Source organism: Chelonia mydas, chromosome 10, assembly GCF_015237465.2.
Source record: "Chelonia mydas isolate rCheMyd1 chromosome 10, rCheMyd1.pri.v2, whole genome shotgun sequence".
Classification (NCBI taxonomy): domain Eukaryota; kingdom Metazoa; phylum Chordata; order Testudines; family Cheloniidae; genus Chelonia; species Chelonia mydas.
Window position 1 is genome coordinate 68,172,515 of NC_051250.2, and position 21,086 is coordinate 68,193,600.

Consider the following 21,086-nt stretch of genomic DNA (forward strand, 5'->3'; position numbering starts at 1 on the left):
TATTGCCCCCCCTCCCCATCCTGCAAACACTTCCAGGGGCTTAACCCTCAGCATGTGAGGAGCCCCAGAACACTGTGGGCAGCAGGAACCTGGGTGCTGGGCCCCTGGAGTCAGAAACCCCCTGGGCAGCAGGAGTGTGGGAACTGGGGCTCCCCCTGGCACAGGGAACCTACTAGAAACCCCCAGGGCAGCGGGGGCCTGGGGATCCCCCTGGGCAGTTGGGTCCTGTGGATGCTGGGGATCCCCCTGGGCACACAGAACCAGAAACCAATTGGGCAGCGGAGGACTGGGTGCTGTGGATCCTGCTGGGCACAGAGAACCAGAAACCAATCCGGCAGTGGGGGCCTGGGCGCTGGCGATCCCCCTGGGCAGGGGGAAGCAGAAACCAATCCAGCAGCGGGGGCCTGGGCGCTGGGGATCCCCCTGGGCACAGAGAACCAGAAACCAATCCGGCAGCGGGGGCCTGGGCGCTGGCGATCCCCCTGGGCAGGGGGAACCAGAAACCAATCCGGCAGCGGGGGCCTGGGCGCTGGGGATCCCCCTGGGCAGGGGGAAGCAGAAACCAATCCGGCAGCGGGGGCCTGGGCGCTGGGGATCCCCCTGGGCAGGGGAAGCAGAAACCAATCCGGCAGCGGGGGCCTGGGCGCTGGCGATCCCGATGAGATCTCTAGCGATCCGGGCCCTGCCCTAGCTGCAGCCCCCTGAGCAGCAGGCCGCGGGGCAGCGGGCGCTGCGGGGCGGGGAGCGGCGCGCAGAGCAGCGAGCGCCCGGGGGCTCATTCTGCGCACGGAGAGCCAAGGGGCGGGACGCGGCCCGGCTAGCGACTCCGGCGAGATGGCAGCGCCGCTGCGAGCCGCCAAACAAGCGCTGCGAGCGGAGCTGAAGCTGCGGCTGAGGGGGCTGAGCGAGGCGGAGAAGCAGCGCCAGTCCCGCCTGCTGAGCCGCAAGGTGGGTGCCCGGCGGGCTGAGGAGCGGCCCGGGGCCAGGACCCTGCCTCGCTGCCCTGCAGCGGGGCCTCCCCCGGCCCTAGGACTAGCAGCAGCAAGCGGGTGAGGTCGGTGGCTCACGGGCTTCCCGCGTTTGCGGGGCAGGGACGGAGGCCCCGCCTGCGCCCTTCTCAGCCCTGATCGCCTTCGGGGCTGGAGCCCTCCCGCGGGCTCCAGCGTGCCCCGGTACCAGCCGCAGGCCCTACCCACCGCTCCTGCCCTGAGCGGGCCCCGCGAGTCCTCCAGGGCCAGGCCCGCGCTGGGCCAGCCTTGCTTTGGGGCCCCTTCCCCGCGCCCCGGGTGCAGATGAGCCTCACGCTGCCTGAATCTGCTGCAGAACCGCCCCCCAACCCCCCGTCTCCCTTAAACCTCTGCTCTCCACTCCTGCCTCCAGACCTATGTCCCACAGGGGAGATGATCTCCAGACCTCTCTCCCCCCCCGTTCATATCCCACCCAAAATATATATTTCTTCCTCCACGCCTACAAGTTGCGAGTTCATAATATTAAAATAATGTATAACCTTTAAATCAGCTCCTCTGGATTTTCCAGTGCAGCCTGTTAACTATAGGCCTGGTTAGGATAATGATGTATTTCTTTAATAATAATAGGTAGCTAAGCTAGCACGTGTTCTAACACGTTTTTAAACACTACTGTAGTGAGGGGAGCGGCGCATAGAGTTCGCCTCAACTAATTAACACATGTTAAAATACAACTTGCCCTGTCTCCCTTAGGGTTTAAAAACCTGTCGGCTAGCATATTCTAAATATACACCTTTTATTCCAGTGTGGACAAGCCCATAGCCTCTCTTCTACTGAGAGCTCTTTCGACTGACTGCTGCTGTTTGTGCCTTGAACAGCACCAACTAAACTGATGCTGCTAAACGCATAATTTAAAACCAATGAGAAGCTCAGAAGCTTTACAACAGGCCTTTAAATGAATTTGGGCTGAGTTGTGAGGCCCTGATAATGCAAACATTTGTGCGTGTCCTCAACTTTACTACTGTGAATAGTCTTATTACTTTAAGGGACTACTATTCATGATGGTAAAGTTAAACTATGTGTGTGTGTGTGTGTGTTTACAGGATCAGGGCCCAAGTTTGTAAAGAAACCCAAAAGCAATGGCATTTCACATGGTTTCAGGTTCTGTTGTGTATGTTTTATTCAGCTCTAAGTTAATAGGCTGTGCCTTGCAATATTTATAAATAAACATCTAGCATGTGCTGAAATGATTTCTCTCATCTTTGCTTTTATTTTTAACTCTATCTGTACCTTCCACGTTTTTTCTCTGTGTAATTTTATTGCTAATGTTATCATTTAAAAGCTATCATACTGTATTTATACAAATAATATGCTAACACTGCATGCTAATAGTTTGTATTTTTCAAATACCCAGTGCATATGGATTAACAAAGTTGTTTTATAGATATTTTATTGTTTTAATAAACCTTTAATAAAATTTTATTATAAAGTTGCTGCATGTAATCAAACACAGGAATTCTGGGGGAATCACATTTGTATTGTGTCTTTCAGTCAAAGGATCTCAAAGCACTTTATAGACTCCAATTAGCACCAATTGCTTCCACCTCTGGAGTGCAATGTGACAGCACACAAACATTATGTAAGAAGTATAGATTTCTACCAAGTCTGAGCAAGTGGAACTTAAATAGGTTTCTCTCTCTGGGAATCCTATTCTTACAATATTTAATATGAAACATAATTTAACATGAAAATATAATTCTGAGTGAACCTCAAGTGCTTGGTTAACTTGCAATCTTTGAATTTCTTCAGTAGGACAGTGTGCCCTTACTTTTGTTGAGAAATGTACATAGCATTTCCTGCCATCTTTATAAATGGTTAATTCACGAAGGGTACAGTTTTCAGCAGCACTTGGCACTTGCCTAATTCCGGTCCTATTGAACTCAGTAGTAAATCTCCCATTGGTATCAGTGGAGGCAGAGTTATGGCAGTGCTGAAAGGTTTTGAACATCCGACCCGGAAGTGATAAAGTTGGGTTCGCCTAAAGGGAAGATACTGGGCCACTGTCTAGTTTGCAACAGAATGTGTAAACTGACTATGGCCTGAGTCTGCAAACACACAAGGGTTTAACTTTACTGCCGTGAGTAGTGTGTGTAAGAGTTTGCAAGGCCAGGGACTTAAATATTTGCAAAATATACAGTGAAAATCTAAATGCAAATCTCTTTTCAAACAGATTTTAAGTGGTAAATGGAGATAAAGGAATTACCTTCATTATCAGGAGACAAGTGTAGTGGGCATCGAGAAATGTTTGAAAATGTTGAGAAAACATCTTGAGCAAAGGCTGAAAAATTAACTTCATAAAAGATGATAGGAATTGCAGCTGAGAAGGATAAAAGAGACTTGGCTACTTTACTTAGAACTTGAAGAATGCCTTTACGTAAATTCCCGTCTTCGAAAGATCTTAAATTCAAATTGGAATAGCTGCACTAGGCTGACCTTCTTACTAGTATTTAATTAGCTACTGCGTGACTGCGCTTGCTTAATGTTTGTGTTCCTGATTAAAGTCATACTGTTTGCATGCTCTGATTCTGCAATAATAGTCATCAGCTAATGTACAAAGGTCAAAGCATTTTCTCTTTGGAAACTTCTGGGGTGTGACAGGAGCTACTGTCTGGGCCAGGGAGACATCTTCAGGCTGTTGGTACTAACATGAATGACTGATTGTATTTGTCTTCAAGGGCACAATGTAACTGCACAATGCATTGATCGCACTATGAATTTTCTACACTGTGGAAGGGGAGGAATAGGTGGAAGAGGGAACCTGAAGAGAGAGGGAGAGGAGAAGAGTGGAATGGGATAGTTATTTTTAAAAAAGGCAATAAAGAGATACAGTTGATTTAGTTTTTATATATAACACACACAGAAAGGGGGGAATAGCCAAATAACGGTAGGCTTTTTAAATAAACGTAAGAGACGTAGTCAGAGGTGAGGGAGAAAAATTAAGCAAAGGTTAAAAACAGATGCAAGGAGAAAAGGAATATAGGTGAGAATTAAAGAACTATAAAAAAAGGAAAGTGACAAGGTCAAAGCGTAGAAAGGAAATTAGCCCAGGATTATACAAACACACAAAAGAGAATTCTAATTCTGGTCTGAATACTCCAGTCCCATTAAATAAGACTAAATTAATAAATGTAGCCCCTATATTGCCCTGCATTTTGCCATTTGCACCACTACAAAGTTGAGTGCAAATCACTTTCAAATCAGAATGGAAGCATATTACACTTTCTTTGTACTGTTGTAAGTGATGACAGAAGGTGCAGGGCAATCAGGACCCTGGCCTTAAAAACCCTTTTTTAAAATTTCAGTGTGGTTCAGAAAGGTGTTATGCAAGATCTGAAACTTTTTACATTTTATCATGCACACCACATATGCAATTTCTAATTCTCTTCCTAGGTTCAGCCCTTGTCCAGCTTTTTGGTTTAGAGGGCCTCTTTTAGATCAAACATTCCCTAGATCATCTAGGAGAGCGGGCAGCAGTAAGACTGCCTATCAGCGAAGCATTTAGGAAAACACTTTTGGGACCTCAAGTGTACAGAGGTCAGTTCAGGCTAAAGAATTAAGGGCCTGATCTCGCAAGGCATTGAGCCTCAGTTTATTTTCCTAGGTAGGCAGGAGGAAACAACTTTTGCCTGAGCTAAAGCTTTTCGCTAGTGTTTTCTTTTTGAGTTTTGGACATTGACACTGTCATTGACGTACTTCTCACCTGTCAAGACCCACATGTGGGACAAAATGTATGACTTAAAACATAAATGAGGAATACAGACACTTTCTCTGCTCTGTGGACTAGCATCTCCCCATCCCATGCACTTTTTTCTGCAGTGATGTTGATTGTCTGAACATGCTTATACTACACATTTTAAAAATACATAAAATACAAATGGTTATAGGATCAGCAAAATACACTGAACACTGGTCCTGTGCCAGTGATGAGGGAAATGTTCCATCCATAAGTTATCGCACAAATGCTGTCCCAAAACTATGTTGCTATATCCTCAGTAATGCTAATATGGTTTATAAACTGAGTATACAAAATAATCTATGTTAATTTCACTTTTAGTAAACAGAGGGGTGGAGGGGAAAAAGTTTTCCTGATATGAAACATTAAAGAGGGAGTTTATATTTTCAAACTTTTCACGGAGAATATTGCTTAAACCTGATTTTTTAAGTAAAAAAAATAAGTGGATCTTTTCATAAGCTTTTAAACCTCATTGCAATAATTTCCCATGTAGGTGATTGGGCATTCCAAGTACCAAGAGTCCCAAAGAATTGCAGTCTTTCTGAGTATGCAAGACGAAATTAAGACAGAAGAAATCATTAAGGACATATTTCAGAGAGGGAAGGAGTGTTTCATTCCACGGTACAAGCCCCAGAGCAGTCACATGGATATGGTCAAGTTAACTTCCGCTGAAGAAATTTGTTCACTTCCTTTGACATCTTGGAACATTCATCAGCCTTGTGATAATGATGTAAGGGAAGAAGCGTTGTCTGTGGGTAAGTGTTTCCTTCTTTCTGATGCTGAATCTCGGGTGATGCCTACACTAGAGAGCTTACTCCAGCCCTCACAACTGGCGGTAGCTCTCCCGCTGACATAGCGCTGTCCGCACTGGCGCTTAAATTGGCGTAAGTTACGTTGCTCAAGGGGGTAGCTAATTCAATCCCTGAGTGACACAATTTATGATGATTTAAGCTGTAGTGTAGCCATAGCCTCAGACTCAATGAGCAGGAGTTGCCTTGGGTCAATAAGAAGCTATTAGAAGGGAAGGACAGTGTGTTAGAATGCACTCTGGTTCCTGGTATCCTAATTTCTGGAAGTTGTAGGCTGGACTGTAGGAATTTTTATAGAATCTTGGATCCTAAATGTTGTTGTGTGTCGATGTATCCTAATGTCTTCGCAGAGCCTGCAGAACAGCTTTCAGGATTAAGTTCTTAGACTGCAAAATAAAAGCACTTTCTACTAGAGCTGGGTGAATATTTCAAATTATTTTCGGTCATTATTCATTCACATTTTCATTTGTTTGTTCATTTCAGTCTCAGGCTCTTGGCACTTTACAAGATCTAAAAGTTAGTCCGTTTTATAAGTCAATATAAAAATTCTAGTCTGTAGAAAACTAATTTTACTGCCATTTGACCTCCAAATCAAACCCCACCACATCCAGCTCTTCAATCCAACCCTCTCCAACTGCCCACAAATTATAAACAAACTTGCTTTGCTTTCGTTCACATTCCTTCTTTGTTTGCTTTCTGCAAATATTCCAGTGAACATCGTCACTGGCAGAAATATTTAAGAATATTAATGGAAAGCAAATGCTGAATTCATGTGAGAAACCTGATTCTGAGGGTATGTTTACAGTGGTGAGTTTCTGCGCAACAAGTTATGCCACTTTTATTAAAGCGCTGGAATTAAACCACTGTTGCGTGTCCACACTGTGCTCCTTGTGACGGTGGGGCCCATCCACATTAGCAGCTCTTGCAACGGCAAAGAGAACAGTGCATGGTGCAACTGTGCAACTGGCCGCAGGGTGCTTTGGGAAGGATTTGCAATGCCTCATGGGGCAGGCACAGTGTCACATGATATTGGTTTCCCAACCACATTGTTCTATGGGCATCCTACTATGTTGCCAGCTGCTTTTCAAGGACAGTCAGAAACAGAGCTTTGAAAGTGGAGGGATGCATACCTTCATGGCAGCTGGCCGAGTTCCAAACAATGAGCAGAGCGGTCACTTGAGGGATTATGGGACACTTCCGGAGGCCAGTTGATTGCTTTCTGTGCTGTAATGTGTTTACACTGCCAATACAATGCTGGAGCCTCTGTGCTGTAAGGCTTCCGACTCTTGTCAAGGTGTTTTTTTTGCAACGCTGCAACTGAGGAGTTTCTGCGCACAAAGTGGCTTGGCACTATGTACACCTCGGGAGTTACACCACAGAAAGCTGCTTTACTGCACAGAAACTTGCCAGTGTAGACAAGGCCTGAGAGTTGCTCACCTATACAGAGACTTACCAGATTGCACACACTGGGTGAAGTTGACAACAGCTCCTGTAAGTTGGATACTGCAGCAATTCAAACCAATTCAGTTTAACTGGATTATAAATGTTTCTTATTAGCATGTTCTTTTCCCAGAAGCATTAGTTTTCTTTCATGGGAATTCTCTTTAGTCATTTAGTGTTATCAGCATTAGCACCAGTATTAAGTCTCCATCTATTAGCATTTTCACTTTATTTTGCTTCAGTTGATTGACTTGTTAATTTCTTCTCTTTTGTCCATCCTTCTCACTTTAGAATTCTCTATATTCACGTTAGATGGCAGGTGATTTCATTTGCCTCCTATGGTCATTCTTTCTTTCCCCTGTATCCAGCATTTTTTGTTGTTACTTCCTTTCCTGTTGTCTGTCTTACATGCAATTCTGTAAATCATTAATCAGCAGGTTTGAGGCCTTTGAAAGGTGGCTTTTAAAATGTCTAACATTTTATTTAGTTAAGCTTAGTTCAGCCGTAAGAGACAACTTACTACATGTTTCAGAGTAACAGCCGTGTTAGTCTGTATTCGTAAAAAGAAAAGGAGTACTTGTGGCACCTTAGAGACTAACCAGTTTATTTGAGCATGAGCTTTCGTGAGCTACAGCTCACTATGCATCCGATGAAGTGAGCTGTAGCTCACGAAAGCTCATGCTCAAATAAACTGGTTAGTCTCTAAGGTGCCACAAGTACTCCTTTTCTTTCAACTTACTACATGTGAACTATAGTTAGTTGCATTTAACAAGCCTAAGTTAGAGATCAAAATGAGAAAACAGGAAAATCATAGGGCAAAACTCAACTACAGCTGGGGGGAGGAGAATGGCAAGGAGGGGTAATGTAGGGACCACTGTAGCTCTTGTGCACTGTGGAAGGAGCCTGGCACAGAAGTCTGCAATAGGGCATCCCGGGGAGGCAAGTTTACATGGATCCTGTACCTCCCACTTCAGGTAGTGCCAGAGGGGCTGGAATAGCAGCTAAAGCTGGACAGAGTTTTTCAAATTTCAATGTTTTGATGGAAGTTTGAATTAAAAAAAGAATTAGGAAAAAATGTTCCCAAGTTTCAGCTCTGTGTAATAATGACTGGTGTGTGTGTGCGTGCGTGCATGGCAAAACATGTTTTGGTCCTGGGTTAAGGGGGTGGAGTTTTCCTCCTCAAGCTTCATGTATGGAACCTTATTATTATCTATTTGTGGTATCTTTAGATGAGTTCAGGGGTTATCCTGTTCAGAGACTGGAAATGCAGACCTCCTTCCTCTTCCCCTGAATAGCTTTTGAAAGGTTAGAAAGTGCATTTAGGGTCTTTGAGGCTATTGCATGATGAGACACGAAGTAGACAGACTATTCCTAACAGAAAAACATACAGAACCTGTGCAAAAAGTTGTTGCCATATTTTTATTATGTGTGTTGCCATATTTATTTAACTTTGGTCCATTTGCAGGAATGCCAAACTGCTTTGTTACCACCCTTATCATCCATTGTAATTATGAATGTCTGAATCCTTTATCTCCATGATGTGATCAAATACTGTAGTGATGCATGGTATTTACATTGTTATAAGTAGATAACATGGTGTTTTAATAGTAAAGTTCCCATTGCTTGCATATATTGCAATTTATTTTCCATGAAATATCTTGCAGGTACACAAATAAGTTATGTCACCACTGACTATATTCATTTATACATGACAAAACACAAAGCTCAGATCTAGACTATCCGTAAAACTTCTTTGCTTCTCACAAGTCTGACTCTTAAGGAGGATATCTATTCTATGCATGGTGTTGTTAAACCTTGGGTATGCGTTGCAGGTTCTAACACAGAGGTGGGCAAACTACGGCCCATGGGACCGTTCTGCCCGGCCCTTGAGCTCCTGGCCGGGGAGGCTAGCCCCCGGCGCCTCCCCTGCTGTTCCCCCTCCCCCGCAGCCTCAGCTCACCATGCTGCCAGCACTCTGGGTGGCGGGGCTGTGAGCTTCTGCTGGGCAGCGCGGCTGCGAGAGCCGCCAACCTGCCCTGGTGCTCTAGACTGCGTGGCAGTGTGGCTGGCTCCAGCCGGGCAGCACGGCTGCCAGTCCTGGTGCTCTGAGTGGCATGGTAAGGGGGTGGGGAGCGGGGGGTTGGATAAGGGGTAGGGAGTCCCGGGGGGCAATCAGGGGAGAGGGAGCAGGGAGCGGTTGGATAGGCGTGGGAGTTCCGGTGGGCCTGTCGGGGCGGGGGTCTGGATAGGGGTTGGAGCAGTCAGGGGACAGGGAGCAGGGAGGGGTTGAATAGGGGGTGAGGTCCCAGGGGGGCAGTTAGGGGCAGGGGGTCCTGGGAGGCGGCAGTCAGGGGACAAGGGGCGGGGGGTTGGATGGGGTGGGGATTCTGAGGGGGGCAGTCAGGGGGCGGGAAGTGCGAGGGGGCAGATAGGGAGCAGGGGCCAGGCTGTTTGGGGAGGCACAGCCTTCCCTACCTGGCCCTCCATACAGTTTCGGAACCCCGATGTGGCCCTCAGGCCAAAACGTTTGCCCACCCCTGTTCTAACAGATAGATACTCCCTTTAATTATAGTCCTTTCTCTGTTAGATCAGGATTGTCCATTTTCATTTTGGCCGTGCACAGCATTACACACATTATTGATGTAAAAATAGATCAAGACAATTTCTCTAAGAGGAAGTCTTTCATCCTCTCTACCATGTAAAAATGACACAGGTCATTTGTCGTTTACAATGTTGCTTTCTGTTGGCCTTTCTAGATACACTGGACCCCCGCTAGAACGCAGGATTTGGGATCCATGCCAAGTACCGCGTTATAGCGGGGACTGCGTTAAAATGAAATTCCTATGTACAGTAAATGTCACATCCATAAAGTATAGAAAACCTTAGAAAATAAACTCCTACTTGAAGGAAACAATAAATGAGAAAAAAAGTGTTGCTTTATTCGAGATTTAAAGTAGACATTACAATAAACTAGTCTAGTTTTTCTTAAAAAAGTCGTTGAGTTGCTTTTGCTTCTTGCTGCTGTGCTGCTTCAGCTTAGCAAACTGCAAAAGGCTACGTAGCTGCATAATTTTTATAGGCTCAACGCCTTGCGTCTCGAACCATCTCAAAGCAGTCTCTAAGCCAGCTACGGTCGCAGTTGATGTTGGAACGACGTCCACTTCATCTTCCTCTTCTTCTTCCACGGCGAAGGCCAATTCTTCAGCTTCTGGAATGTTGTTTGGTCATACTGCCTGAAGAATTTGGTCATCCGTTAGACTTTCAGCAATGGGACAAAATTCTTCTGCTTCATTGTCGCCTCTTATCCAGGACTCAAATATTTTGTGGCAGAACGGTTACCCCGAGCGCGGACAGTTGCGGGCACAGCTCCTGCATCTACTCCATGTCTGTTCTTCCAACTTCCTCCTCTGTAAATCCCTTGAAGTCGAATTCCTCGTCAGACTGATCTGCTTTCTTCATTTTCTTCCAGGAGCGGGTGGCCAAACGACTCTCTCAGTCCCACCATCCAACAGCGGTTTATTGTTTCAGCATGTAATAAATTCCAGGAATCGCCGCCAATGTAAAAGAAGTCTTTTATAGTCAACTTCTTCAGAAAATCGGTGACCGACAACTCGCTTTCTATCATGTGTCGTACCAAGTTCCGTTGATAGTGCAGCTTAAAAATGGCGATAACACCTTGATCAAGTGGCTGGATTTTGGAAGTCGTGTTTTTAGGTAAGTATACAACCCATATTTTACTGTCACAGGTTCTGAGTCTTTTGGCTGGAGGATGTGCTGGGCAGTTGTGTAGCAAAAGAACAGCCTTTTCTTCTAAGCGTTTTGCCCGCAAATGCTTTCGCATAGAAGGGACCAATTTGGTGAAGAACCATTGTTCAGAAATCTCTCTTGTCATCCAGGAAGTTCTGGAGTTCTTGTACGAAAACGGCAGGCAATTCACATTTACTTGATGAAAGCACCAAGGCATGCAAGACTTTCCAATGCACAGTGGTTTTAATTTATGCTTGCCTATTGCATTCACACAAAACAATAAAGTAAGGCGATATTTTGCCTGTTTATATCCTTCTTTCTTATGTTCATCTGTTCCGACAGCCGGGGTTTTATCGGACAACATTTTATAATAAATTCCTGTTTCGTCTGCATTGTAAACCTGTTCCTCCGAGTAACCCTCTGCCTGTAAAATTTCCCTCAGCTTCACAGGGTACGATTGCGCATCGTCGTCATCAGCAGAGCGTTTTTCTCCCGAAACTGCAATCTGAGAGATTCCGTGTCTTTTCTGAAATCGCCATAGCCAACCTGAACTCGCCTTAAAATTGCTGAATTCACCATTAAGTTCCCAGTCGAATTTTTCGCTTGCATGGCTTTTAGCAGACTAGAGATCAGAATGCCTTTCTGCTGTTCTTGCACAAACCACATGTACACCACAGAATCAAGATCAGCAGCATTCGATAAATGGGCTCGTTTTCTTTGAATGCTGTGCTCTTCATCCAGGTTAGGAATGTAAGTTCCGAGCTTGTCAGCATTCTTTAGCCATCCACGAAAGGTGGACTCGTTAATGCCAGTATCATGGCTAATCTTTGCCTGGGTTTCGCCATTTCTAAGTCGTTTGATAGCATCCAGTTTCTCCTGCACTGAGTAAGCCTTCCTTTTGCCCGACATTTTTGACATCTTTCTAAAGATAAATACAGTACTGTACCTGTAAATTTTTATTACATTACATTTGTATGGCATTCTAGGCCTACAGCAATCGTCTTAGGGCTTGTCTACACTACCACGCAGGGTCGATCTAAGATACGCAAGTTCAGCTACGGGAATAGCTGATGCTCTCTTGTCGACTGCACTTACACTCCTCGTTCTGGTGGCGTATTAGAGCCGACAGGAGAGCTCTCAGCGGTCGATTTATCGCGTCTATACTCAAAAAAAATTGTACTGTGCTGTACTTAAAATTGGGATTCATGGCCGCGACCGCGTTATATCCGAATTTGCATTACGTAGACGCGCGTTCTAGCGAGGGTCCGGTGTACTAAGCAATAAAACGAGCGAAGGTGCAACAGTGGCAAAGTCAAAGTTCAGCCCCCTTGTGAGTCTGCGTTATGATTCAGTCTTTAATTACATGATAACTTACTATTTTTAACACACAACTCCTGTCTAATTCAGTGCGCAGGATGGACCTGCTCTGGGGATGCATTAGGGTTGCATAGAGCTGCTTACACCAGTTAGCATGATCCCATTGAAAGGAAAATGGATACTTTCAATTTACAATTGCAGCAACCCACTGGTAAGTACTTTGAAATTGTTACTGAGGGAGCATTAGCCCCATTTCAAAGTTTGCCATTGGGAACTACCTTGCGGAAATATTTTTAGCTGGAAATACTCTGTTTTAGTCACCTTTAAAGTCCTACTATTTATTTATGTTGCACTCACTGCACGCAGGACTTTGGGAGCTCTAGTCAGCTCAGAATTCTTAACAACTTAAAAATATATAGAGCCTTTAGTGTTGGGACATATGGATTGGCAATATGTTCTTGAGAGGATCACATGAAACATACGGCTACAAAAGAAAGCTGGCATTTTAAAAAAGATAAGAGGCTGAATTTTAAAAACAGTGCACCAGGAATAAGAGAACTTGGAAATATGAGACATATAAAGGAGTTTAGAAATAGAAAACAATATAAGAGGAAAATAGTATAACTGAAAGTAAAGTAAATGTCTTATATGTCACTTCAGACACATTAGTTATTCAATAGCTATACATGAAAATATGATGGTAGCTTATAAAACTGTGTTAGGCATTCTGAAATAAGACACATTGCATACAATACTCTGGGGGTTACTGAGACAGACTGAAAGAAGATATGTTCTGAATGTCAGATGAATGGAATGTACATATGTTGGAAGCAATGGTGTTAAATATTACTGCATAGTGGGAAAACAGAAGGCTCCAAACAAGATTTTAAAGTGATTGAGGGTACTAGTAGATTGTCTTCTCTTTGGGGAGACTTGATTAAAACTTACAGTACAATATATGTCAAGAGATAGATTATAATTTGAAATCTCTTTAGAATGGTCATAAAAAGAAAAGCTGAGACCATGGCATGAAACCAAATTGAAAATTGAATCTTAGCTCTTAATGTAATTTATTTTTTAATGAAATGATTTAAAGTTTGGATTGAACTTCTACTTGAAGACAATGAGCCATAATGTATTGTTGCATAGGAAGAGTCAGTTCAGTTCTAGTGAGTTGTTAACATTCTGGTGTTGACTTCTTTGATGAAGAGATGATTCTTCCTCCCTTGTAACATAGGAATTGCCATCCTCGATAAGACCAGTGTTGCATCTTGTTCAGTAACCTGTTTCTGACAGTGTCTAATATCAAATACTTACTTCAGTGAAAGGTGCAAGAAATCCCTGAGTGTGTAGCTATGTAATAATGTGTCCATATTTTCTTTCTTTCTTTTCTTTTGCTCTCATCATTATTATAAGAATCTAATCCTTTTCGGAATTGTAGTTAGCTTTTTGTCTTAATCTTACCTGGTGGCAATGAGTTCCACAGGTTAATTATGTGTAATGTAAAAATATATTTCCTTGTATCAGTTTTAAATTTGCTACCTTTCAATTTCATCAACTGGCCTACTGTCCTTGTATTATGAGAGGGTAACTATGACCACCTGATTTACCTTCTCTATACTATTAATTGTTCTTTTAAAGCTCTATCATATCACCTTGTATTTGTTTCCTCTCTAAACTAAACCATCCCGGTCTTTCCAGTCTCTTTTCATAACCGTCTTCTCTGGGCCACTGATATTTCTTCCCACTGGTCTCTGAACCCCTTCTATTTCTGCTATCTCCTTTTAAAGAGAGGGTGACCAGAATGGAATCCAGTATCTGAGGCAAAGGTATATGTAATTTGATTTATGTAATGGCTGTGTAATATTTTCAGTATTATTTCTTTTCTATTTCTGTATACACCCTAATGTTTGCTTTCTGACATCTTCTGCCCACGGAGCAGTCCACATGGATGCCCAGGTCTTTTTCCTGAGTTGTTACAAAAACTACCCTCCATATCCTCTAGGTCCATAAAATACATTATTTGTTATAAGGTATGTCTACATTGGAGCTGGGAGTGAGCCTCCCAGCCTGGGCAGACAGACTTGCACTAGCTTGGCTCGAGCTTTCCTAATGGGTAAGGCTGGAATAACACCTGTAGCCAAAACAGTACAGGTTTGAGACCCAGCCATGACAGCAGCCATGTCCCACTGGCCTTCTTTTGTTTTCCATCCTTTGGCTGAGTGATGGGGACTTCTACCACCTCCTAATATGACATTCCACCAGCTGGCTCCTGGACTGAGGACATGAGAGTCATACAGAGTTGCCTGCTGTTGATCTGGCTTCTTCACTAGCTTCTAGCACAGGGGTGGGCAAACTTGACCCAAGGGCCCCATCTGGGTATGGAAATTGTATAGCAGGCCATGAATGCTCATGCAACTGGGGTCTGGGGTGTGGGAAGGGGTGAGGGCTCCGGCTGGGGGTGCGGGCTCTGGGGTGGGACCAGAAATGAGGAGTTCAGGGTGCAGGAGGAGGCTCTGGGCTGGAGCAGGAGGTTGGGGTGCGGGCTCTGGGTGGGCCTGGGGTTGGGGGTGCAGGAGGGTGCTCCCGGGCTGGGACCGAGGGGTTTGGAGGGTGGGAGGGGGGATCAGGGCTGGGGTAGAAGGTTGGGGCACAGGAGGGGGTCAGGGGTGCAGGCTCCAGGTGGCGCTTACCTCAAGCAGCTCCTGGAAGCAGTGGCATGTCCCCACTCCAGCTCCTACGTGGAGGCGCTGCCCCGTCCGCAGGCGCTGCCCTTGTACCTCCCATTGGCCTCAGTTCCTAGCCAATGGGAGCTGCGGCGGCATCGCTTGGGTTGGGGCAGCGTGTGGAGCCCCCTGGCTGCCCCTACATGTAGGAGCTGGAGGGAGGACATACTGCTGCTTCCAGGAGCTGCGTGGAACGGGGCAAGCTCCTGACCATGCTCCCCAGCTGGAGTGCCGGAGCGGGGAAAGCCCTGGACCCTGCTCCACAGCAAAAGCTCAAGAACCGGATTAAAATGTCTAAAGGGCCGGATGCGGCCCCTGGGCCATAATTTGCCCACCCCTGTTCTAGCAGCTACCTGAACCTGTTTAGTAACAATCAGCACCCACTCCTCTGGATTTTTATGTGCACTTTTAGTTGTGCCCTTAGCTCTTCTTGTGCTCAGAAACACATATGATACTAAAGTCCCTTTTCCCTCACCACTTCTGCTTTCCCTTTCTTTGGAATGTAATAAATAAATGAACTGCTGAAGTACAAAAGCAGGTGGATTTCATTGGCATCATTTTGTAATGTTTTCAACTTCTTTACTCTGAACTCATTTAGTGTAGCCAGTAGAACATGAACAAAATATGGCTTAATCCTAACAGCACATCTAATCAACAGCGTGTTGTTGAAGTTCTAAAAGCATTTGGAATATTAAAGCTGTTCACTCTTGTAAAGTTCATTAACTCTTTGAAAGGTTGCTGTTCCTTCTAATCACACTTAAGTGTTGTATCACTATTCTCCGTGCATAAAATGTCCTTGTTAATGTCTCTCACTCAGCAAAACAACTGAAAAGATTACTTCTATAATTAATTGAAGTGTAAAGGAAAGGGGAAATGGCATAGTAACAGGTTGTAAATACACTGTAAGTGGCTCTGAAGTGTTTTGTCTCAAAGAGGGCTAATTTTATTACAGTGTGAAGAATACCACTGTTATTTTCTTGGTACTGTTTCCTAGATACAGAAGTCTTTCAAAAGCAAATCATGGGTTAGCATTTGTTCTGGATTATGGCCCGAGACATACATCAGAGTTTTAAGAGAAAAATTTGAACATGCGAGTATTACTTTCTACCTCCGTGAGACTAAAGAGAGAGATTTTATCAGATTATTTACAGATTATTTTTGTTCATGACTTTTGGAGTAAATGTAGAGCTGGATTGGCAGCACTGGAGCCTGTACCCCTCTCTTTGTCCACAGAGTAGAGACAGTATGGGCAATAGGAGTGGATATGTCTCTGTGCTGCCCAAGAGTGTGCTTCAGCCTGATCTTGGATGGACCATCTCTAGGGAGGGAAGATCTCCCTCCTTGGCCCATTTAATCCTCATCCTCTTTGGTGAGATGACTAACAGTGGACCAGTTTGTAATACAGTTAACTCACAGGACCTCCTCATTATGTACGCTGGGAAGTACCTTGGAGCCTGGAGAAGGAGGACTCCTCAGCGCTAGAGTGCGGGATGGTTCTCCTGCTGCTTCATAATGTGAGTAAGGATATAACTCAGCGTGAGCATCACATTCTGGTTCAACAATTCCAGCTTGTGCTGACTCTAATTATTTTGAGTATTTGTGATGTGAAGACCCATCAAGCCAGCACTTTCGTGCTCTGAAGTGATGCAATGATTTCCCTTTACCAGCAGGTGTCAGGATTCTACAGATTTAGTAGCGTGAGCTAGTGTCATTTTTGCTGTCTCCTATAATTAAAATCTTGTTTAGGCATTGCAGTCACACACAGGGGAGAGCAAATGTTCCAACCTAATGTCTAAAATAATAAGCGATCACGGAGTGGGTGCTGGGATTCTAGGTGTGGTCTTTTTTATAAAGCTGGTCATCTGTACAGGGCTTGTGTGTAAGAAATATAGTGGGAGAAATCAGCCATTCTCAGAGTCATTGTGATGATAAAACATGTCTGACACAGATGGCAGTGGTGCAGTCACCTGCTGATTACATGCACAATAAACTTGCCATATAAACTTTCCTAACCTTTCTATCCTTGGACTAACTCTTTAGGGGAGTTATGTTTATGCATCAAAGAAGAAATTAATGGCTTACATCTTAATGGTTTATATTTCACAGACAATTTAGTTGCTCCAGCAATGGCGTAGAAATATTGATAGTAACACTGCCTAATCTGTTATAAATAGTGGATAGTTTGGGGATTTTTTTTTATCTGTCATATTTCCATTTAAAGTGTACAGATAATAACAATACAGAGAAGCAGAATAATAAGATCTGAAAATGTCATGTACACTGGGGGTTTGTTCCCCCCTACAGCACTGCAGAGGTGCAGCAGCAGTACTTAATGAAGACGCTACCTATGCTTCTCCTGTCAGCGTAGGTACTCCACCTCCCCAAGAGGCAGTAGCTGTGTCAACAGGAGAAGACCTCTTATCTACATAGTGCTGTCTATACCAGGAGTTCGGTCGGTATAACTGTGTCGCTCAGGGGTATGGATTTTTCACATCTCTGAGCGTGACAGTAATACAGAAATAAGTTTGCAGTGTAGACCAAGCCTAAAATCCTCATATTTTTATACTGTTTTACAAGTATAAGGTCCATCCTGGCATGAACACTTCAAATGCCAGTGCTGTTGCAAGTTTCTTTAAAGCAGAAGCTTTGTGACTAGCATTTGCTGATCTAACAAAAGGTATCAACATGTTGCAAAGTTGCTCTTGCACAGATTTGTCCTCCTCCTTTTGGCTCCTTAGCACGTGCTCTGTATTTTGCTGTCTTAACTTTGCATTTTGACCCAGGTGCAACCCTTAACGCCAGAAAGCTTTCACTATCTGTGTTTTCCCAGTCAAGTTATTCTAGCCTCTTTGCTCAGGAATGGGGATTATGGGAGCAAATAACTCACCTGTCAAAGAAGGAAGTATTAAGGCAGATAACCAGAGCCTTTCTAAGCAATTATTTCTTTTACTTTGGACTTGCAAAACCAGAGAGTGTTTTAAATGGCTTTAAGTGAGGAATGTGGCTTATATGCTTTGCTTACATAATATACTTTATGAAAATACTTCAAAGAACCACCCCAATTAAATTGCATTTCTCCTAGCAAATTCTGAAAAGGGGACGTACTAAACTTTAAACCTGAGCTAACATATAGCTTAAATCACAAGCGAAAGGCAGCATGTGATGGTTTCAGTCTGATCCCTGACATACTCTTTTTCATATTGTGAAACCAGCTACAGTTTTGGCTCAAGTCTTAAAGTGATGCCACCAGAGGCCATGATTGTAAATGAAAGGATATTTATAGGTGAAGCTAGTAGGAATGTCTGTGCAGTGCGGACATGTACTCCATATCTGGCTCCAGCCAGCCTCTCCCATTCTTAGGTACTAAATTTACAAGAATGTATTTTTTAAAAAGGGAATAAAAATGGAATGAGACTGTTTATTTGTATCTCAGGATATTGGAATAAAAGCTGAGCAAAGAGCATTATTAGTGTATTTTGCAACTTTATTAATGAAAGAATTACTGCCACTCATCTGTTTTAAACCTGTATGACTGATGGGGATCATGTAGTTTCTCAGGGAGAGGTGTAAATATTTTAGTAAGCCATAGTTCAGCAGGACAAGTGTGAATTGTGAAGACTAATGTTTCATGCTGACACAAAACATTGACATGGATGAGTAGACGGATAAATGATGAGTTGCTCAATACCTGTTTGTTGAGTCCACTGATGATTCTGTTTTCTGCAAAATATTTTATTCAAGTAATAACAAAAAATATTTAACTTACTCTGAGACATTGTATTGGATGGATATACTTTTGGGGGATCTTAATGTATAAAGGGACAGTATTCCACTGGGATTTTTCTGAGTGAATGGTATTGCACAGAGAATATATCAACACAGGTCACCACCACCTCTTGTGGACATGCACAAGGCATTGCCTGCAGTGTAACCAGTGTGATTCCACTGCTGGGGGGCAGGGGCTCCAAGGGAGCACATCTTGTGAGCTATGGAGCCCAGCTCTGTCGGAACTCCCTGTGCAGTGGGGACTTGGCAGTGAGGTGGGCCAAGGAAGCAGCTGTAGCAAGGACTGTGGACCTGCTGTGATGTGAATTCACTGGCCATCCCTTCTGCAGGAGGAGTGGTGCACAGGCACCACAGAGCCTGTTCTGGCCTTGAGGTCTGGAGCAGTGTTTCCGAAGCAGCAGCAGAATCATCCTGCACTGTGGTGGTAAGGAGCTCTTCTCCAGGCTCCAAAGAACTTCTCAGCATACAGTGCAGTGACTCAGGCTTTTGTGCTGGAGGAAGGGCTAGGCTGGAGTGCTTAAGAAAGAATTTTGGTTTTAGCCCTTTAAAACTCAGGATGCTGCTTAACATTATAAATAAATCAAGTGCCAATAAACTGATCAAGAGAGTACTGGGATTCACATGGAGAGTAGAGGGAGGAATTAGTTATCTAGTATTTTCTACTCTGATAGGCCCCAATTCAGCAATGCATTTGAGTATGTACTTAAGTCCTAATAAAGTCATTGGGACTTAAGCGTGTGCGTTAGGGCCTGATCCACAGCCGATTGACTTCAGTGGTCTTCAGAAGGAGGCCCTTACTCACTAGGGATGATTTGCTGAATTGGGGGTCTCACTATCTAGCATGAGGTTGCCAATTGTCCTTTTATTATAAGGGACATCCCTCGTTTAAATAGAAAACTGTCCATACTAAAAATCAGTATGGCATGCCTTTTATCTCATATTTCAACCAGGATCGTAGTACTGTCATACTGGTCCAGAGTGTTGCTCCAGCATCTGAAATCCAGCAAGGAGCAGCACTTCACTTTGCAAAGTGCTGCTGATTGGCAACTTGACGTGACGCCCCAGGTCACACCACCACTCAGATTTGGCCTACCGCCCCTCTGTCTCCAGACCACCGCTGCAAGTTACCCTTCCCATTGAAATCTGAAGATTGTGGGCGTAGCTTCCTCCAGGTTCTGCCTTCCTCTAGTCCACACCCCACCCCTTCTTTCAGCAGCAGGCAAAGACCAGCCACTGCAGCCTCCAGCTCAGTTCCTGGTACTTGCCTGAGGTCCTGGGTTCTCTGCGGCACCCAGTGCTGGAGAGAGAGAGAACCCCTAGGAAGGACTGGGGAGGAGATGGGACACACCCCTAGAGGCTCAAGGGAAGACTGAGGTCTGTGCCATATTTTTGAAATACAGTAGTGGGAACCCTAATCTAGCAGTTCGTTTTGAATAGATACCCTTGAATTGATACCCTGGCATGTGTTGAATAAATGGTAGTCTCTCTTGGGACCTCATTCCAAAGAAATAAATGGACATCAATAATTAGAATAATTAGCATCATTATTAATAAACAAAATAAATGCTGCCAAGGTGCCTGGAATACGGCATTGTTAAAAACATTCATTGCATATCACACATCTGGAGGGAAAGGCATTTAAATAGTCACCATTTAAAATTAGCTATGGTAGTTGATTTTTTCAAATAAAATCAGATCTGAAGTTTAGTCCCATAATACAAATGTGTTTGAGATTGTAAGGGAAGTATGGCAGTGAGAACTATAGAAATGTCTACATGAAAAGCAGCTTAAAATCCCCCCAGCAAATACCTAAAATGGCAGAAAAAGAATCAATGATTTTTCTCACGTAGGTAACTTGTTTGTTGTGTCTCGCATGTAGTTCATTATCTCAGCACAGCAAAGTGGAGACAGCGTGGAGCTATGCGGATTTACCCCAGCCGAGGATCTGGCCCTTTGTGCTTTAGGTTACTATTTCCAAGGAGGTGTGAATTTTTGCTGAGTGACGGGTATTGATTTTCAAGGGCTTGACTGTGTGAGCTAACATGAGTTATTAGATATGAATTTTCTTTCTGTTCAGGGGATTCTTTCTGCTTTTTAGCAGACTGGCTGGGGGAAGTTGAGATACATAATTGCTGGTGTTTGTGTAATCACTTGCATTATTGGTAAATGTCAGCATAATTGGTTCTGGATGAATAACTTTTCCAAATAGCTTATTAATTGCAGCAAAGGGCAATGTTTTTGTCTCCTTTCTCATTAGATCAGGGCAGATTGATAAAACAGTACATCTCCCACTGTTAAATATGTATACTACGGGGCATGGGTTCCAGACACAATGATTTGGGAAAGTGCAGCATAGCTATAGGGTCCTTCAGGACCAGTCAGGGTCCTTCAAGTTTGCTCTCAGTACTGATTGCTTTAGCTGTTTTTATTTCCTCCCTACCATTTAGCCAGAAGGGCAGACAAATGGTTGTCTCTGAAACTGAGCCCTACAATTCTGGGACCA

The 21,086-nt window shown here is 44.1% G+C and overlaps 1 protein-coding gene and 1 long non-coding RNA gene across 2 annotated transcripts in view; both read left to right on the top strand.

Annotated features, from left to right (window-relative positions):
- The window catches only part of MTHFS (methenyltetrahydrofolate synthetase), a 34,408-nt gene that overhangs the window by 1,321 nt on the left and 12,001 nt on the right, over window positions 1–21,086 (top strand). The window contains exons 2-3 of the mRNA XM_037911498.2: window positions 713–948; window positions 5,252–5,513. Of these exons, the coding sequence (XP_037767426.2) occupies window positions 713–948; window positions 5,252–5,513 (498 nt within the window). The remainder of the gene's footprint in view (window positions 1–712; window positions 949–5,251; window positions 5,514–21,086) is intronic.
- On the top strand, window positions 954–2,457 carry LOC122462042. The gene is made up of 2 exons (XR_006284368.1): window positions 954–1,049; window positions 1,771–2,457. It is a non-coding gene; the product is annotated as an uncharacterized LOC122462042 (long non-coding RNA).